This window comes from Cryptomeria japonica, chromosome 6 (assembly GCF_030272615.1).
Source record: "Cryptomeria japonica chromosome 6, Sugi_1.0, whole genome shotgun sequence".
Classification (NCBI taxonomy): domain Eukaryota; kingdom Viridiplantae; phylum Streptophyta; class Pinopsida; order Cupressales; family Cupressaceae; genus Cryptomeria; species Cryptomeria japonica.
In genome coordinates this window covers 90374686-90394948 of record NC_081410.1, presented here as the reverse complement: position 1 = coordinate 90394948, position 20263 = coordinate 90374686, and the positions used below count along the sequence as shown (strand labels likewise).

Sequence of the window (20263 nt, the reverse complement as noted above, 5' to 3'; positions counted from 1 at the left end):
ATGATGCCACTGATTCATTTGAGGCACTTAAGGACAAGCTTAGAGAAGAAACGGAAAAGAATAGGAAGCTTGAGCGAGAGGTCAGTGCTTGGAGAGGCTACTTTAGTCATCTCAATCAGCCTTTGAGACGTCAGGATCCAGCAGTATCTCCTGCACAGGCACTTCCCTTTGAATCAGTTGGCGAGGCAGAGAGAGTCAGGAGTTTGGTTCAGCTTATGAGCTCTTGGATTGACAAATCCCATACAATTGCTATTGAATTTGCAACAAGGATGATGCAGACCATTCACCGAGCTATTCAGGTTCTTGAGGTCATCCACAACCTAATGATAACTGTAGCCGCTTTTGCTCATACTAAGGATGTTATCATTCCTGTCCTGCAAGTAATCAGACAAACATCAAGGAAGGTCCTAGCACAAGAAAAGATAATGGATGGAGGACCTCATAGTTTACTCCAATGGTCAACTTTACTCCAGATGAAGGAAGTTCTTTTTGAGGACGTCAGTAACAAATGCAATCAAGTTGAAGAGATTATCCATCCGATCTAGGACAAAGTGTTTGAAGTATTATGTACTATTCTTGGCAGGAGGATTGCAGTTGAGACAGATGTGGATTTGCAAGAATTAGAAGATAGAGTCAAGGTCATCTTTTGCAAAGATGAGAATGTTATTACAGATGAGCAGCGGGATCAGATGTTTGCCACCATGCTCCTGATTGAGAAGATCAAAGAGCTTGAACTTGGATGGGACACTGCTCTGCTCAAGGCTTTCGATCAGGTCATCCACTTGGAAGAACAAATGAGGAATCTTCCCGAGATTCCAATTGCTGAGATCGAAGGAATCGTGTCTAGATTCATTGCATATGCTAAAAAGGAGCATTGGAAAGGGAATAAGATTCTAGAAGAAAGGTTGTTATAGATGATGTGGCACCTTAATTGTCATTGGTCTATGTTTCCTAGATTTTTGTGCCAAATTTAATATTTGGCTATGCATTTAATGTTGTGCAAGAAAAAGGGAACTTTTGTAATAAAACCCTAATTAGGGTTTAGGTGTCATAATCTTAGCCATTGATCTTCTTTTGATCTGGACCGTTCATTGTAATTGAGGATGCTATTTATACCCTCATTCATTTTCATTTTGGGATAGATATAGACATAGATAGATATAGGAGAAATTAGAATTAAGAGAGAGCAATAAGAAATAGTTAGAGTTTTTGAGAAGCAAGTTATTTTGTAGCAAGTTTGAGCTTTGAAGAAGGAATTTCAAACAATTGTTGTTTATGATGGCTTTGAGATCAATAAAATATTGAAGTTATGGTGTTTTATTGCAATTCTTGTGGTTATCTTCATGGTTGTTTATTCTCTTGAATCATTCTCAGTCAAAGTAGTATTTAAATTTGAAGGACTAAGTGTTGGGCTTGATCTTTGGTGAGATTCATACTCCAAACCACTAGCTTCTTACTGATTGTAAGGACGCCTTGTGTGGTCGACTGGAAATATTTGGATTGCATAAACCTTCATTCATTATTGAGTCATTGATATGTACCTTCATGGTAGTGTCTATGATTCTTGATGATTTGAAAATCATTATTCACCTTAGAAGATCGCATCAGTTTCAGTAAAGTTGTAATTCCTTGGCAATACTGAAGTTGGTAGAATCTTGCCAAGTCTAGCCTACATTGAGTCATTCTTAGGATTAGATTAGAGTTTATCTCTTGCAAGCCTTACCCTTTTGATCTTTTTTTGGAATTCATTAGTATTAGGAAATCTTGTTCCTGCAATTCGGATACGTAAGTCCCCTTGATGAAACAGCAATCACAACGACCACTGTTGCTTATCCACACGTAGAGACCCTACATAAAAGAACATTGGAGTCACCCTGATTGATCCTTTTTGCGACATCTTCAGCAATCAGAGACTTTATTCAAGAGAGGATAAGGTACCCTTGGGTATTTTATTCTGTGTATGATAGTGTACAAAATACACGTCAACAAGTCTATGCTTTACTTTTTGTGAAAAACCTCTAGCTACAAATCCAGCTTTATATTTTTCTACACTCCCATCAACTACATGTTTAATTTTGAACAACCACTTAGAAGAAACAATAGATTTACCTTTGGGCCTAGGAACAATATCCCACACATCATTTTTGATAATGGATTGATACTCCTCCATCATGGCATCCTTATACACTTGCTGATTTGAAACTTCTTCAAAATTAGAAGGCTTAGATGCTATAAAGTGACTCATCAAAGCTACATATCCTACAAACTTATGAGGCATTTTACTCTCTCTGAAGGTGCCATGAGGGGCTGCATATTTTTCAGCCGATTCCATAGTGTGCCGAGATCACAATGGTCTTTTCTTATTAGCTGAAATATTACTGGGTCCTGCAGAAGTATCTATAGAATCAATTGGATCAACAAGATCAGCAAAGTCTTCTAAATCTGTATTCTCCCTCTGAATCTCTGAAAGTGAATCCGGATCAGCCATATCTATGTCTTGAAGAGGCTCAAAGTCTTCTCTATCAAATTCCATGTTAGACTCTTTGGATTTCTTGCAAGCCACATCTTCATCAAAAGAGACATCCCTGCTGATTTCAATTTGCTTTTGACTTGGAATGTAGATTCTATATGCTTTTGAAGATTCACTATAACCAACAAAGATGCCTTTCTTTCTTGAAGGTTCGAACTTAGTTCTTTTCTCTTTTGGAATATGAATATAGACAGGACATCCAAAATTCTGAGGTGACTAATGTCTGGTTTGATACCTGAAAAAGCTTCTTCTGGAGTCATGTTGTCTTGGATTTGATGAGGACTACGATTCTGAATGTATAAATAAGAACCCCTCTGAATTTTCACTAGACTCTCTATGAGGAGAAACATTTTCAACATTTGTTGTTGTAGCTTGTTGTTTGGGTCTAGAAGGACATTCTCTAGCGAAGTGACCAAACTTGTATATGAAGCATTGTACTTGAGAGAGGTCCTTTCTTCTCTTAGATTCAGGAGCTGAATCAGAATTTCTATCTATGTTCCTTTTGAAGTTTCCTTTCCTTCCTTTTCTTTTAGACGTATGGGCAGCAAGAACATGATCTTCTCCATGATGAGATTTACATCCAATTCCTCTTGCCTCCAATCTGCATTCCTCTTGAATGCAATCAGCTCTCGATCGATCAAACTTGGGTAACTCATTTCTTCCACTAATACCTTGAATGAAAGATTCCCAAGAGTGAGAAAGGCCATTCATGGCCAGCATAACCAGGTCTTTACCCTCAATAGAATCACCAATAGCATTGAGCTGATCCTTCAATTTTGTAATCTTCATAAAGAAGGAAACAACAAAAGTTGACGTCTCAATGCTAGGGCTCTGCTAGTACTATTGAATTCATACAAGCTTTGAAGGCACTTGAACATATCTTTGGCTGAATTCAACTTGGATATAACAGGTACTAGATGATCCTTAACAGAATCAATTATAATCTTTTTAGCCATGAGATTATTCTTCTTCCATTGAGCTTTCTCGGTGTCATTCGAAGGTTCATCTACAACAGACTTCACATTGTGAAGAAGATCATTCTCTTCTAGCACAATAAGAATCCTGAATTTCCATGAAGTGTAATCAGCTGCACCATCCAATCTGTCTTCAACTTTGAGTCCATTCTCAATGATGGAAAAACTTGAAATAAACAGACTAGAGCTTCAAACAAAGTAAATTTCAAAACTAAGCAATCTGGTTCTGGATCTTTTCTTTAGAACCGCTCTGATACCATGTTAAATTAGAACCAGAAAGATAAAAATTTAGAATCTGAAAAATACAAAACAAGAGACTCTACAATTATCTTGGGAAAACTCTCCACTTGGGGGTGAAAAACCCAGCCACACCAAAATTGAATTTTATTACCAATATGAATCTGATACAATGTTTTTAAGTCTAACAAGAAGCTCTTTAAAATGAGGACTTCTACCTTACATTCAAAATATGTCCTCTCTACAATGAGATGAGATCACATATCAATTGAACATAGAAGGATAATACTGAGAGATTGAAAAACTACAAGACAGCTGAAGATGATATCATTGCTTCAAAATATTTCCACAAAAGATTACTAAAAGCATTTGATAAAATTGCCTTGCTTAAGAATAACTCTGCACTCCTCGAACAACCTGTTACAATACACATACAAAAAACAAAAAAGGAAAGAACAGGAGCACGAAAACAATATAACATGAGAGGACGGAAAACAGAAAGCAAAGAGACACAAAAATTACAGTGACAGTTACAAAGCAACTTGGAACTCCTCCCACACTGACAAGATACACCAAGACGACGACACACGTGAACCTCTCGCCAATGGAGCTCACGGAAGAGACGAGAAGAAATATGATACGATATCCACTGAAGTTACAAACAATAACAGGCTGTTTCTTGAACTTAAGTAAATATTGTAGAACTAAAACCAAAAATTTAAGTAGACTTATAGTCATTTGTGGAATGTGGCCCAATTTAAATTTTTATAGTCAATCAACGTAATATATTCTAAACTTTGAAATTGGAGACTATAATTCAATATTCCTCTGACATAGTTGAGAATTGTCTTAGTTGCACTCCAATGTGTTTACAAGGGTTTTGACTTGAATCTAGATAATAAGCTCATTGTATAGGTGATATCTAGTGAGATGGTAGTTGAGTAATTTCCAACCAATTGTCTATATATAGATTGGGGTCAATTGGATCTAATATATTTGAAGTAGGCAAGAAGTCCAATTTCAATTCGTGTTCCAATTGGTTTGCAACCTTTCATCTAAGTTTCTTGAAGGATATTTAAAGCATATTTTTTCTAAGACATGAATATTCTATCTTCATTTTTCTCATAATTATTTTAATACATGAATATTCCATCTTTATTTTGCCATACTCCTACATCAAAAAATTAGTGCATCCATCCCAAATTTATCATCTCAAATTTTCAGTCATAGCTACTCTAACCCCTGCAAATAAATTTGAATTAGTCAGTGTAGATGAGATCAACTAAATAGAGAACTAGAACAAAAATATCATTAGCTAAGCTTTTGATATCAAGATTGGGATCTAATAGAGACTCCTTAAAAACCCTTTTTGGTGTAGGTAACAGTCTAAATTGGAATACCATGCTCTTGATGTGTGCTTAAGAACATAGAAGGTTTTTCTAAATCTGAAAATATGGTGTTTTATAGGTGGTGTATCAAAACATATAGGTTGTGACACACATGCATCCTCCTCAATATAGACATCTAAAATAGCACTCGTTACATCTGTTAGATAAATTGTCCAACTTTTTTGAGTTGCCAAAGTAAAAAACCAGTCTACTAGTATAATTTTGTGTTACAGGTGTGAATATTTTAATGTAATCAATACTTTCCTGTTGACAGAACCCTTTGGCTGCCAATATAGCCTAGTGCTTGTTAGTGCTTCTATCATTCTTTGTTTTGTATACCTATTTTGTACTAACAACTTCCTTACCAAGAGGCAACTGAACAAAATTTAATGTCATTTCTTTAAAATATTTCTATTGCTGTATTCATTGCTTTAACCCACTCTTCTTTTTCTTGAGCTTGTTCAAAAGTTTGTGGATTATTATTTTCCATGATTTGAGTCATTAAGACAAAGTTTTTCTTTTGTTGTGCATAGCTTCTGGCAAGAGCTGTGTGAGTTTATATCCTGGACGTTTTGGATCAAACTACATGATCCATCATCAGGAAGAAGAGAGCAAGACAAGAGAACAGAATAGCTAGATTGTTAGCAGACCAGGCTAGATAAAAAGGAGAGGGGGAAAGAGGGTACGAGTGAGAAGCACACAAGCAATACTGAGGGGGGGGGGGTGTGAATCAGTATTGCAGAAATTTAAAACTTAAAACTATAAAAGACAAACATAAAGCATGAAAGATAAATCAATGAAAGCCAGACACTAGTTTCACGTGGAAAATCCTTCTGGGTAAAAAACCCATGGCATCAAAAGTCTTTTATAAACTTCAAATGGGCACGAACCCAGATCACAAGGCAACAATCAAAAGAGAGCAACGACTCTCCTCTCAGCACCAACTGAGAATAGTAGAGGCTTCAACCCTCATACAAATAAGAGCACCAACTCAAATGCCAACCTCAAGAAGAACTCACAGCTCCTTCAAAATTTGCTCAAAAAATCACCTGCTCTTAAGTTCGAACTTTGACACCCTTACCCACAGCCAAGCTTTTCTTACATATTTCTTTGCGACCAGTTCAACATAAACAGTGATATGATTTTATCTAGCAGCAGCACTAACAATAACTTCTTTATTCTCCTGTATGTGTGAAAAAGAAAGGAATCGGCCCAATATAAGGAAGCACGATTATACCTAAGAAAAGTTTTGCATCTATAGTTATTGCTTCTACGCTTATGATCGTGTTCTTCAAAGCTGAAAATAGCTAGAATCCCCTTATCTACACACTCTGTTGACTATTCAAAAATCTCAACCTGTTATGTGTTTTTCTTCAAAAAAAAAAGAATTTTCACCAGCCACAATTGCAACAAGACCAGCCGACCTCCTCAAAGAAATCCAAAAATCCTCTCAAGCAAAACTGAGAAAAAAAACATCTGCAGCTTCCTAGTCAAAAATATTAATCACACACATGCTGCGATAATCTCCTTCTTGCCATTACATCTTACAGCTCTGTATACTGCCTTTTGATACTTGCACCACCCACCTTTAGGAGACCATACGATGCTTAAGCAGTCGTTATTTTTAACCACACCCCCGAATTAGATGAAGGCACATGATTTTACACGATTTTAAAATGAAAATCTTTTTTTGAAAAGACGTGGTTTACAGAAATAGCTTCTAATCCCACGAACTCTGCTGAAGGGAAAATTGCCTACTCTTTTTAGTTTTTTATCAAATCCCACTTTACACAAGGTGTAAAAATTGAATATAATCCCCACGTCCACTTCCACCAGAAATAAAAGGACGTGTTCATCAATTCTTTTTCAGGAAAAACGTAAAACATAATTGATTTCATAAATACGTGCCGAGAAAATTTGACCACATCTGAATCTGGAGACCAAAAAAAAACGGCAGCTCCACCTACAATCGACTTGCTTGAAGAAAAAACGGCAGCACTATATTTGAATCTGCCAGAGATTAATTACCCATGATATAATTTCAAAAAGAATCGTGGTCATTAAAGAAGCCGACAAAGCACAGAAATATCAGTTCATGTTTAAAAAAAACCTTTAGTACACATATTTCACTTCCATGTGAATGAATAAAGAAAATGGGACCCACAAAATATTTAAAACATGACATGGCATAGGGTGACAAGTAAGCAGCTGAGTCAGACTAGCAGGCACACAGCTTGGTGAAGTAAGCACACACACAGAAAGCTCCAGCAAATAACCAAGCAGCTCAAGCTGCTCAACTAGGCACACAGGTAAGGAGCTCAAACCAGAAGACAAGCAACCAAGCACCTCAAGCACATAGGAAGGCAAGTAGCTCAAAATAAACTTCAAGATAAACTTTGACATCAATGACAAAAATTCAAACAACAAGAACCAAGGAGACAAGATAGTGTGGGAAAAGGTGACAGAAAACAGAAAACAAAATACAAAAAATAGTAACTAGAAAATGAAAAATAAGGAATACTGAACTAAACTAAGATGAAAAAAAAAAAAAAAAATTAAACTATAAATATTTATAAAATAAATAAGAAAACAAAATAAATTAATAAAATATAACAAGGAACAACAAATATATGAAAGTTCTTTTTTGCTTGTGATCTTGTTCCCATTTTCTCAAAATTTGAGTCCAACATAAGAGTTGATGGATGATTATTTTTGGCTCTCCTTTTAAGTTCTCATTTTTCGTCTTCTTCAACTTCACCTATCACTATCTCTTTTCTCTTTTCCCTTTGTTTTCTATTCTTTGGTGTATTCTTTTTCTTTCTTAATTGTTGAATTTCTGCTTGTTACAAGCTCCTTTCACTCCTTGCCTAAAGAATCATACAATCTACATGCTTTATTTCTAATCCATGATAAAAATGCTTTGAGGCCTGACTTGTTTTTTTTCTTTCCTTTTTTGGTATGTGTGCATAAGTGCCACACCAAATACTCTCAAATGATCAATACTTGGCTTAATTTCAAATCATGCTTGTTAGGAATCATTTGGATTCCTTAATTACTTTTGTGGGACTCCTATTTAGAAGATATATATACTGATTCTGCTCACAAACTCTAGGATAAATTCTTTTCTTTCATCATACTCTTCACCATATCAACATCAGTCCTATTCTTCTTTTAAACAACCCCATTTTGTTGTGGAGTGTTAGTAGTGAACTTTCTCTTGATTCCATGTTTTTTGCAAAAATTTAGAAGCTGATTTGTACTCATCTTCATTGTGTGACCTTATCACTTTGTTTTCAACCAACCTCCTAAATTCTACAAACTTATCAAAAATCTTTTTCTTGAGTAATCATCAATGAAGATTGGAAAATACTTTGATTTTTCAAAGGTGGCGTTTCCATAGGACCACACAAATGTGTATGAGTTACTTCAAGATGTTTAACTCATCTTGATTTGCCAATTGGAAAGTTAGCTCTATGTTGTTTGTCAACAATACATTCTTCAAGCAGTTCATTTGTTTCACCAATAAAATGTAGGCAAAATTAACCCCCCCCAAATTGAGATGAACTTAACTTCACCTAAAACTTTCTTTTGGCTAACCAGATCTTCTGGCTTTGTCAGAAAAGACATTCACAGGTTAAGTATTGGTCATTTTTATATTTTCACAAATTTTTCTTCTTGTGTGCAACTTTGCAATTTGACTACTTCGATATGTATTATTGAGTATTTACTTTGCATGCTTAGAGTGATCAACTCCACCTATCCTAAAGAAATAGTTTGATTGATTGCATCTTGAATAAAAGTCAAAGATTCATTTTCTTCCTTTAGATTTAGTCTATACACTTTTTTTTTGACCACTTAGTGCATGGAATGAATGTACATCTGCTGGTTGTACATACTTTGGTTTCACAATTTTCCGTTAATAGAGTCTGCATCCTTGTACATCAGTATGTAAAGTTTTCTCCTTCAAAGTTGGGAACTAAGATGCTAGATGTTACATACCTTGCCATACTTGTCATCCCCCAAAAAATGCACAATAACCCGAAAGCTTCAACACAAATTCGGAGAGGTCCATGCAAATAGATATTCCACCTTCCCTTAAAATGGAGGGCACACCCAAAAAAATCTTTATATTTTATCGTGGTGATGTAAGTGTTGCTTCAACTGACAATACATTAATTACAAATGATTCCCTTTTGTCTTAACAAACTACACTTTAAGAGTTTCAAACTTATAACCCCTCCAGAGCAAATTCTCATTACATCACTACTGCTATCAAACCATTTTGTGTATTTTGAAAAAAAAAAGCTTTAGAAAAGATGGGACTAATCTTTCATGTGATTTTTAAAACATAATGCCTTTAAAGAAAGAAGGCAAAATTTCACATGGCAATCTCACCAATTTCACTTTCCAACGCTGCTTCCTTCAAAAAGAAATCAATGCCACAAGACAGCATATGCAGTCTGCATCTCACTTAACACGCCTTGGTGACCTCTATGAATGCCTCATGCTGGTACAGAACTCTTCCAGTCACTGATTATGACTCCCACACTCAGCTCCTCCTTTTCTTCCATGAGCTCAGGAAAGTGGTGTTACACAAAGAATGGCAATCACTGGCAGCACATGAACTGGCCAAATCATATCAACAAGATCTGAAACATAGTTTTCATTCTTTTATATAATCGTCTTTTGCCCACAGGCCATACATCTCCTAGCTTGCACTCTGCAAATTCTCTTGCTTTGCTGCTCTAGCTCAAACATAGACTATTCAAATCTTTCAGTCTAATTATTTCAAGCTCTAATACCAGATGAAGGCACCAAGTCAAATAACAAACAAAAACCTGCAGATCATGTAACCAAATATGCAAATTGTAGGCATGGGGATCTTCTACAAATGGGGCTCTATTATATAAAGCCTCAATTTGTCGGCGAACATTATTACACACAACCGTATTTGTCTATTTACCATCTACATTACTTAGTACAGCCTGAAGACCAAAGGCCAAATAACTTAATAAGTCAACCCCAATGGGCATTATAGCAACTACAGTTAAGATTTCAAGGTAGAATGAAATCATCTTCTTTACCTTGTAGGAGTAGAACTTTACATTATATTGCAATATTTCTATTTTGTAGATTCATGATTAGCCTAAAAATATCCTAGGATATGAAGCCTTACATTGACCCTTTTTAAGGTGCTAAGCGTTTTTTTGTCAGTCTAATCTTGCAGAAAAGAAAGATAACGATGATCCTTGTACTGGATTTTTTTGTTTTTTGTTTATAGTTATGGGTTAGGAATTTACTTAATGACATAGTTGCATGGACACATATACATCTACAACTATTTTTCAAGACTCCCTGATAGGGATATGACAATCATATATATATATGGAAAATTTTCATTACTTGAAGTTGAGAAGTAATATAGGGCATAGATATAATTTTTTTCATCAAAACAAATACAGCGAGAGAATCACATGCTTCCATAAATAATTATAATTATAAATTGAATTAAAATATAGACATATAGTTTTGCTAAGTAAACTGCAACCATGGGATTGCTCCTTTTGTATATAAACAGATGTAAAATAAGTAAAAAGCTTCCAGTTATATATCTTGCCATAAACAGACCAAAAACAGGGTTTATATAGCCCTGTAATAAAACAACTGAGATAATCTAAAAACTAAGAGACCATAATATAATATATGAATTATAAACGGAAGAGAGATTATCATTCCTGGAATTAGTGCATTCCTTAAGCTGCTGGTTCATCCTCCAAGCTGTTAGTGATTTTCCCTATGAGCCATTCAATCCCATCAGAGATCACCAATTCCAAGACCTACAGCAAGAATTTTGATCCTCTAGACACTATCTTGACCTTCAAATCTCCTTGTGAGCATTGTTTGTTGTGATGAAAGGATACTTATTTATCTCTTGTTCACCATTCATGAGTTTAGTCACATCCATTAGGATAGGAATGCTCACTTCAATTCTCGTATCTCCAATGTTTCATTCAAGCCATTTAGAAATGACTTATAGATGATAGTAGTCATCAATTTCATAATCATATCGTTGTCCTCCCCTAAATCCAATGCACTACGACAAACATGGAGGATAGGTCTATATTTACTTTGTAATGGTGATCAATCGATATGAATTTTTCACCCAAAATCTGTTGGATATTGTTGAGAAGTTTGCTGGAATGACGTGTTGTCATTGATGTCAACATATTCCTCTATGTGTTCCAGTGTTGTAGATGAGTTGTTGTGGATTAAAGGGTTTTGAGATAAGTATCTCTAGTTGATTCAGCTATAGTTTGAGATCCACATGATGATTTGATCAAGTTATGAGATCTGGTATTATGGTTGGTTTTCTTAGTTGTTTGTGTTGATTAGTGTTTTGGATTTTGCTCCGCGTTGCAATATCTTGGTTTGCGGATTTGGCAGAATGTTTGGGACGTTCGTATGTGTCCTCAATTCAGATGGTTTGTGATTTGGAGGTCCGCAAGTGAATCTTTCAGTTTGACAATCAGTTTAGTTAGTGTTCTTGAGGTTCGGTATAATGATGATGAGGATTCTAGTAAGTGGTGATGTTGTGGTTGTTGTGGTAATTCATGATGCTTGTGGATGTTTCTAGATCGTGTCCTATCCGTGTTGATGGTCCGCATTGATTGTTGTGCTTGTTATTGATGATTTTCTTGGTATGTTCGTGTTATGCGATGTTTTTGGCGAACTGGATGATTGTATCGTGTTGCGGATGTTCGAGGTTTAATTCTTGGAGGTGTTTTGTGTTCAAGGTGTTGATTTAGGTCCATGCTATGTCTTAGCCGACATTGTTTTGGTCCGCATGTTATAATATAGGTTGATGATTTGTATAAATATATGTAATAGTCATATGAGAGATGTATCTGTGTGGTATCTGAGAGTGTATCCAAATGTGTGTGATCGGATAAGTGTGCGAACAAGTGTTTTGATCTTTTGGAAGTGTGAAGAAGTGTTGAAGAGCAGATCAGACTGTGTGCTTAACTGGAACTATAACCAGGCATGAGGAGATGCTACTTTCTCAGTTCATGATCTTCCGGATGTAATCCAAATGTTTTTGTAAGACAGCGAGTCTTCCCAAGGGTTGTAGCCCTTCTTGTTATGTGTTTTGAGCAGTGAGCTCTAGGTAGTGTGCCTGAATGCATGTGCATTCCCCATTGTAATATTTCACATACTTCTAACAGAGTATTATCTCATTGTGTGTAGGTTCCCACCGTGGTTTTTCCCTTAACTAGGTTTTTCACATCAAAAATCTTGGTGTTATGTGTGTTATTGAAGTGGTGTTGATTTATGCTTTCATTATTTATTATTAGATTTGAAATTGTGTTTGAATTATGTGAAGTTTGTGAGCAAACTGATTCCCCCCCCTCTTAGTTTGCTGCCTTGTTGCCAACAAAATCTGCATAACATACAATAGGAAACTACTAGTGGTTTTGAAAACACACTGCAACCTCTTCTTCATTACCTTTCCTAGACAGGACATTTTAGCCTAGAGGTTCCTTGGAATTTGCATCATAATTAAGCATGTAGACAACTTCCCATTGAAAGCAGTGGTAATGAAGATGTATGAGCAATGAATGCTCAAATCTTCATCATCAAAATACAATCTCCTTATAGAATAGAAAACACATGCCACTGTATTCAATAACTAGTCTTAGCCGCGAATGACGCTTGTCATTGATGGATGTCCTTTCAACAATTATATCTTCCTCATGATTTATGGCTGAGTTGGTAAGCACATCAAGTCGGTGTTTATCTCCTGAAACACTTGGTTGATTGTATTGTCACCTAGTTCATCTTATAAAGCCTTAGCATAGGAAATGATGTTGTTGATCTTCCAACAACAAAAAGATTAGCCCTTATGGCATTCACTACAACGCATGAGTCTCCCTTAATGTCAATCTTCATTAGACCAAGTTTAATACATCATTATAGACCAAGGATCAGAGCTTGGAGTTTTGTCTTGTTGGAAGTGGCCTCGAGTCTCTTTGATGTTGAGCATACCACATCTCCATTCCAATGCACCTCGTTCCAAACACACTTGGATTTCCCTTAGATGCTCCATCAAAATTCATTTTTTACCATCCCAATTGTTGAGGAGTCCACTTTGCTTAACTTCTCAGTTTAAGGTAAATATTTCTTGAAATCCCATTAATGAGGGTACTAAACTAAATTAAAATATTGCAAGTTATGCTATCTAAATATTACAAAATTAAGAAGCATAAAAAAAATTAAATTTCAAAACTTACTCTTACGAAAATAAAGTAAATGCAAATTTAAAAATAGATTATAATGTAATTTGTTATATTAAAATATAATATATTATTAAACATATACATTTTACTCCTTAACAATAAATTTATTGATAATAAATATCATAACTAAAAAAATTGCAAGCGACTGCGAGTACTTGTAGGTTACTTAGGGCCTGCTAGTTACTTGTTGAATAACTCAGTAGTGAGTTATAGGCTATGTTTTGCCGAGTTTCCGGGATGGGGGGACGCGTTTTGCGGATGGGATTTTTTTAGACCATTTTTACGGGATGGGGATGGGGACGGGTGGATTATGAGGAAGCGAATCGTCAAGCATACTTAATACATTTTTTTCTTACAAATCTTATACATCGTGCAGTGTACTGCTTCTCTTGCCTGCGCCAAAGTTCTGGTCCACAGCAATAGGGATTAGCCTCTTCCCTTGCCGTATTTCCCAAGCCTTATTCTTTAAAAACTTAATCATATGTAAATTCGCTATCAAGAATACATGGCACAAATTTATGTATGAAATACCTAGTTGTTACATAATTCCTTAATTTACTTATCGTGTACTGGGAGTGAAATCCGTTTCATTGCAATACATATACACTTTATTATTTTTATTTATTGAATAGTTTGTCATTTATTTTGAAGGAATCCAACAGAAAGACTGAGTTAGCTGAAATATATATTCCTCAACCCAAATCAGATACAGGATTTTGGGGACTGTCTTTTACTTACCCCTTTAAACAACTAGGATTAGTTTATGCTTCACTAACAAAAGAGAAAGTTAAGCATTATTTTTATTATTTTACAGACAGATATTTAATATGTTACCCCTATACACTGCCTCCTTTACACACAAGTAATTATTTTCAAAACAAATATATTTTATAAGAATTACAGCAAAATGCCTAAAGGCTGAAAGTTTCAGCTACGATATGACAAAAACATAGAAAATATATAGCTTTCTGTTATCTACATTTGCCTTTGGTAGGACTTCATCAAAATTGAAGTCCGAGTTTGAGTCATTGCCACTATGAGAGGTTGATTCATCTGGTAGAATCCCAACCAATCCCTAGTGTGCCTCCTTTTCATCAACATGTATAGCATCTTCAAGATCAACATCCCAACATGAGGCTAGAGTTTGACAATTCTCAAAGGTCTGTTGATCTTGTAGCTGCAAGGCACCATGTATGGCTACCAACCTCTCAAATCATCTAGAAATAAAGTTGTTACTCTTGATTGATTGAATGAAGCTATATGTGGACCAATTCCTGTCTATAGCAAAGGAATTGACATGAAAAGAGGTGAGTGGCAAGCATCCTTAACTTCGGTGCATTCTTGCCATGCTACATCCATCATTCACTAGGGTTGGTTTGAGCTTATGTAACTCTATTTGCCCTCACCTCTGGTTTGTTGAAGGTTGGACCATGGAGATTAACAAAGGCTAACCATTGTGTGCGAAATATTAAGGACTTCTTAATGGTATACATTTTTCAAAGGGCCTTCATTGGTCTAGCTACATGCCATTTGGGATTTAGAGCATAGAGTGTGGTATATGATATGGGGTGGTCATAGCATTACATTGCTGTGCCTCAATGGGCCTAATATGCTCTTCTTAAAATCCCAAATTAGGATCCTTGCCGTGAATGACTTGATTCATCTGCCCAAGAATGATATCAAATGGCTCATGGATCTCTCCAAGGCTAGGAGAGTCTGTATCAGCATATGACTTTAACATCTGTAATGAAAGAACAAACATATCTGCAAGTTATAAAAATTAAAGCTTTAAAAAAGATTAAGAATTTGAGACTCAAATGACAAAGAGTGAATGCTATTACAAAGAATGAAAACAATTCACAAGTTAGAAACATTAATTAATAACTTTCTAAAAATTTAATAATAAAATCAACAATGTCTTATTTCATTGTGGACCACCAAGCATTGACAATGATCTTTTATTTTATGTTTTTTTTTTGATTATTTGTGCTTGCCTTTGGCCATCTACACCACTCTCAACTTACCATCATTAATTGTACAGGCTCCTACACCTCAACCATCCTTTCTTATAAAGTGAAGTAGTTGACATATTTATTGACTATTATCAATGGGCTTGAGGATTCTTTTTTCAAAAAATTCCTGAACAAAGGAAGTGAAGCATGATGATTGCAAATGAGCATCTATATGTCTATAGTTTCTACTACCATTGTTACCATCCAATCTATCTTCTAAATGTCCTTCAATGTGTTGTTCAATGCATAAACACAGCATGAGACCCAGAAATTACTTGTCAGCACCCTCCAGCGTCAATCCTGCTATTTGGTTTGAATTGGTCACCACTTTTACAACATTAGAGGCTCCAAGCTCTTCTATGACATCTTTCGATTTATTAAATTATATGTTTGCATCCTTGGTCCTCCTTGAACAATTAGTAGCCCTAAGAAATAAAAATTAGTTGAACATGTGACAACAATATCGATGAGTGGCTGATGGTCAATATTGGTCTACCCATCCATGATGACAGAACAGGCATCCCTTATCCAAGTTTGCCTCATTTCTTCTATCAACACTCACCTTTGAATGGTCTCTATTAAGGAGGGTGGTGAGCAGCGTATGTTCTTTAGGTGGGGTAAATGAGGGACCGACAACTAGTATATTTTGAACATTTGTTTGAATAAGGGAGAATATGCCATATGAAATGGTATGGCATGGGCATAATTTTTTATTTTAGCAACTGGAAGACTCGGCCACCTCTCATCACTCTGCATAAAATAACTCTGCAATGTTAGCAGTTCTTTAGTAGTGTGTTTTTTCAAAAATTGGCTTGGCTTAAATGTGAATGTTAAAAATGAGTGGTGTTTTAATATTCTGGTGACTGACAGCAGGGCATCCTGGATATACCCTGCAGAGATTAACATTTCCAGGGATGTTCTTTTGCAGGGTCATTTTAGGGATGACCCCTTTACAAGTGGCATTTAAAAGAATGGTGGGGAAATATCTCGTCCATTTTTTGCCATCTTCTGGACATCTGTCCCCTGGTATGCAGGTTTTATTTATCACTGGGCACACTGATGTGTGTGTGTGTGTATTATGTATGTGAACATCCCAGGGATGTCTCTTGCACTTTAGGCCCATCCTGGGATGGCCCCCTTTGCAGGTGGCACTTGAAGGGATGGCTGGAGAGGATAGTTTGTTCCTCTCCTTATGTCCCTGGGATGTCCCTGGTCCCCAGTGTGTAGGCTTTACCCTGGGAACAGTAGTGTGTGTGTGCGATATAGTGCTTGCTTCATATACCCTACTAACCTCGTCCAATTACAAGACAAGCAAAATGTCACATCATCAAGGACTATTTAAGAATGATCTTAAATTAACCTCCCTGCATTTTACTTGTGGACCTGACCTCTAAATTCTGAACACCTTAGGATCAGTCACTCTCTACGTCATGCTCATCACCAGAAGGGTGAAACCTAAATCCCTTAAATCTTTACAGACTTAGCCCTTAAGCTTCTCAGCCTCTGTTTGTAGGGCCCAATTATATGATTTCATTTATCAGCTCCAGCCATTTGTTGCTGCATGATTATTACAAGTATGAGAAGTTTTTGCTTCTAAATGGAGTTAAGGAACATTGCTACCTTGGTAGACACTGGAAGGGTGGTACCTAAATGCCTTACATCATTACAGCCTTAGCCCTTAAGGTTCCCAGGCTCTGTTTGTAGGCCCCACTCATAGATTTTCATTTATCCACCCGAGTCATATGGTTTATTAAATTGCTAGTGTTAAAGCACATGCTTTATTAAATTGCTTTGCTTTGTAAGATGGTCAGAATGTTCATTGCAATATTGTATGTATATTAGAACTTTGTTATTCATTGAATGAATTTTTGTAGAGTACACAGGGATTTGGAAGTTGAGGGTAACCATAGTGGTATGGAAGTTTAGAAGTCTTTCCCATTTTTAGATGTAAAACTTCGAGAGAAAGTACAAAAGGGGAGAATTTCAAAGAAATTTTGCTCTTTAAATGTTTCCAATGCAATGAGTGATTTATGTATGTAAAATTTCAGCTATTTGTGTGAATAGGAATTTGATTATATAGTAACTTTACTTTAAGTTAGTGCATGCCGTTTCCATTTGGAGACAAACTTGAGAAATCTTTTTTTCAATTTTGTATATGTTCAAATGTCCTGTGTGTATTGGTGCTAAGAGGGTTACTATCATGTACCAGCTGGTATCAGAGAGTGTCAAGGCAAAGCAGGTTCAGAACTCTCTTCTTTTGGAGAAGCAAGAAATGGCAAAACAATTGCAGCAGGTGAATACATCAGCTGAAATGTATAAGCAGAAGATTATGCGCCTGGAAGAACAGGTACATTTTATTTTTATAGCAACTGTCTTTTGAAAAGCGATGCTGTCATTTGGCTTATCTAATTTTGTCCCCTTGTGTATGTTTATTCTACAGATCAGGACATACTTAGACCAAATGGGAAAGATAACTGAAGATAGCCGGCAGTATGCACTTACACTAGAAAGCACAAAACGGAACCTAGTTGATATAGAGAAAGAGTCACAATCTCTGAAGTCTTGCGTTGAAGCTGTGCGAAAAGAATTTGAACAGTGCAGGCATAGAGTAAGCGAGATACAAACGGAATTAAATAATGAAAGGCAAGTAGAAATTATTTTTCAGAGTTCTTTTAAACCCCATTATCTTGTTGTTTTATGGATTTACAACCTAACATATGAATTGAATGGCATTCATTAGGTTTGGGAAGAAGAGGGTTGAAGAAGAATTGTTAGCGTTGAACACTAAATTTTCACGCCTTAGTGCCCTTAATGAAGGAGGAGCACTAGAAAAGCTTCAAGAAGAAATTAAAGAGTACAAAGCAATTTTAAAATGCAGTGTTTGCCATGACAGATCCAAAGAGGTAAAGCAGACTGGGACTGGGATTCCTTTCTTCATTTTGTGTTTGACCTATTGTGTTAACTCATTGAATTGATGAAGGGAAAATGACCTTTTTTAAAAATCTGATTCAATTTGTTGAGTCAAAGTCAATTGACAAATTGTTGTTTTGTGCATTTTTTGGTAGGTTGTAATTACCAAATGTTTCCACTTGTTTTGTGCTGCTTGTATACACCGGAACTTGGAGATTCGCCACCGCAAATGCCCATGCTGTGGGGTAGGGTTTGGACAGAATGATGTGAAGCCAGTATACATATGATAAACATGGTCCAAATAATTTGTATTTCTAACTTAAGGGGAGAAAAATGTAGATTAAAGGTTTAAGACCAAAGATGGGGATCTACTACCAGAGTTTGCTGGTGAAGACCTACCCAAACACATACTGGGTAGACCATCTCCCTTTGAAAATGTAAAATTCTAACTGAAGACATTGATTCCTTGGTTAAGTGTAGCCTTTCCCCATTTTTGGAGGGTTTTGTTTCTGATAGATATTTTTTTCAGACATGCTGGGAGTTCTGGTGTATATACCGTCCATCCTCCCAAGTAAAATATCATTGGCCTTGTAGATGCAGTTTCTTTCAGGTTTCAGTTCTAGATTTGCTGGGATGGATGGCTTGCTCTGTATATTTGTCTGTAGCTGACTGCATATTTGTCAAATCATTTGATCAGATCTTGAAGACATTGATCATGCCATTGCTTTTATAGAATGGTACCTAACACCACAGCATCATGTCTTTTGGATATGCTCAAACTGAAACTTTCCTGTGGCTTTTTATTTTTCAGCAAAATGGTCCTGTGCTTTACCATATAGTTGGTGAAGTGAGTCTGCAGTTTGACTTGTAGTTGCAGAGATCACAATATTACCCAGGGATGCATTTACAGGGCACGCTTCAGTTGTTGGGATGTCTTGAAATCCTATTTGCATTTCAGATTGGTGCTGACTATCCTCAACCTTCCATTGCATACCATTATTGTAGAGGCATGAGAATCAATTTGTTCATAATTAATCTTCATGGCTATTGTCTTGCATTCTTCAAGGTTTTACATTACAACATAGTACTTTATTTGGTGTTGATGCTTTTTTGGAGCAGATTTATACCACCTTAGTTTTTACTTATACAGGATTAGTAGGTGAGTTGGATTGAGCTGAACATGGGATTTAATTTAAATAGTTTTAAGTGTTCATGGCAAAAGTGATCTGCACTCCAAGAGGCCAACGTGAATGGGAAGTTTTGACAAACAATAATTTCTTGAATTAATAAGCTATCCCAGGAGTTTTGCCAGGATTGTGAGTCATCAATGTTGGCTCCTAACTAGATTATTGATACTTAGACATGAAAAGTAAAATTGATTAATGCAAGTGATCCATTGAGATGTTAAAGGAAACTGTGATCCACGTTAAAGAAGGAAGATTACACTTTTCATGAATGACTTGCATTTGTTTGACAAGAACATAAGCATGTTATTTTGTTCGAAGAAGAATGTGCATGGAATATATGGAATTTTCTGAAATTGAGTTGCATGCTGCAGATGATTGTGCATCTGAAGGTGACATGTAACTGGAGAATTGGGCCATGTTTAGATCATACCTGCAAAATCTAAATGTAAGTTGTCAGAGTGGTGTGCTTGACTAGGTTTCCTCTAAAGAGTTTTTAAGTATAGTGTGACTTGCATTTATACTTGGGCTAAGTAATGAATAAACAAATATAAACCAACTCGAGGATAAATATTGAAGAATCAAAATTAAAGCAACTAGAAAACCTTAATTTTAAAGGGGGATGCTGGCTATCTGCAGGAGAGTGACGTGCAATCTTTTAGTTCATATTTATCGATATCTTTTTTCACCTAATCTGTATCTGTAGAATGCTTTCAAAGGATTGTTAATATGTG

At 36.0% G+C, this 20263-nt stretch overlaps 1 protein-coding gene across 2 annotated transcripts in view; it reads left to right on the top strand.

Moving 5' to 3' along the window:
• The window catches only part of LOC131079818 (E3 ubiquitin-protein ligase BRE1-like 2), a 77415-nt gene extending 58010 nt beyond the window's left edge, over positions 1-19405 (top strand). For both annotated transcript variants that reach the window (XM_058017869.2, XM_058017861.2), the window contains 4 exons: positions 17645-17782; positions 17876-18078; positions 18176-18338; positions 18501-19405. In XM_058017869.2, the coding sequence (XP_057873852.1) occupies positions 17645-17782; positions 17876-18078; positions 18176-18338; positions 18501-18632 (636 nt within the window). In that variant the 3' untranslated portion in view covers positions 18633-19405. The remainder of the gene's footprint in view (positions 1-17644; positions 17783-17875; positions 18079-18175; positions 18339-18500) is intronic.
• The last annotated feature ends 858 nt before the right edge of the window (positions 19406-20263 follow it).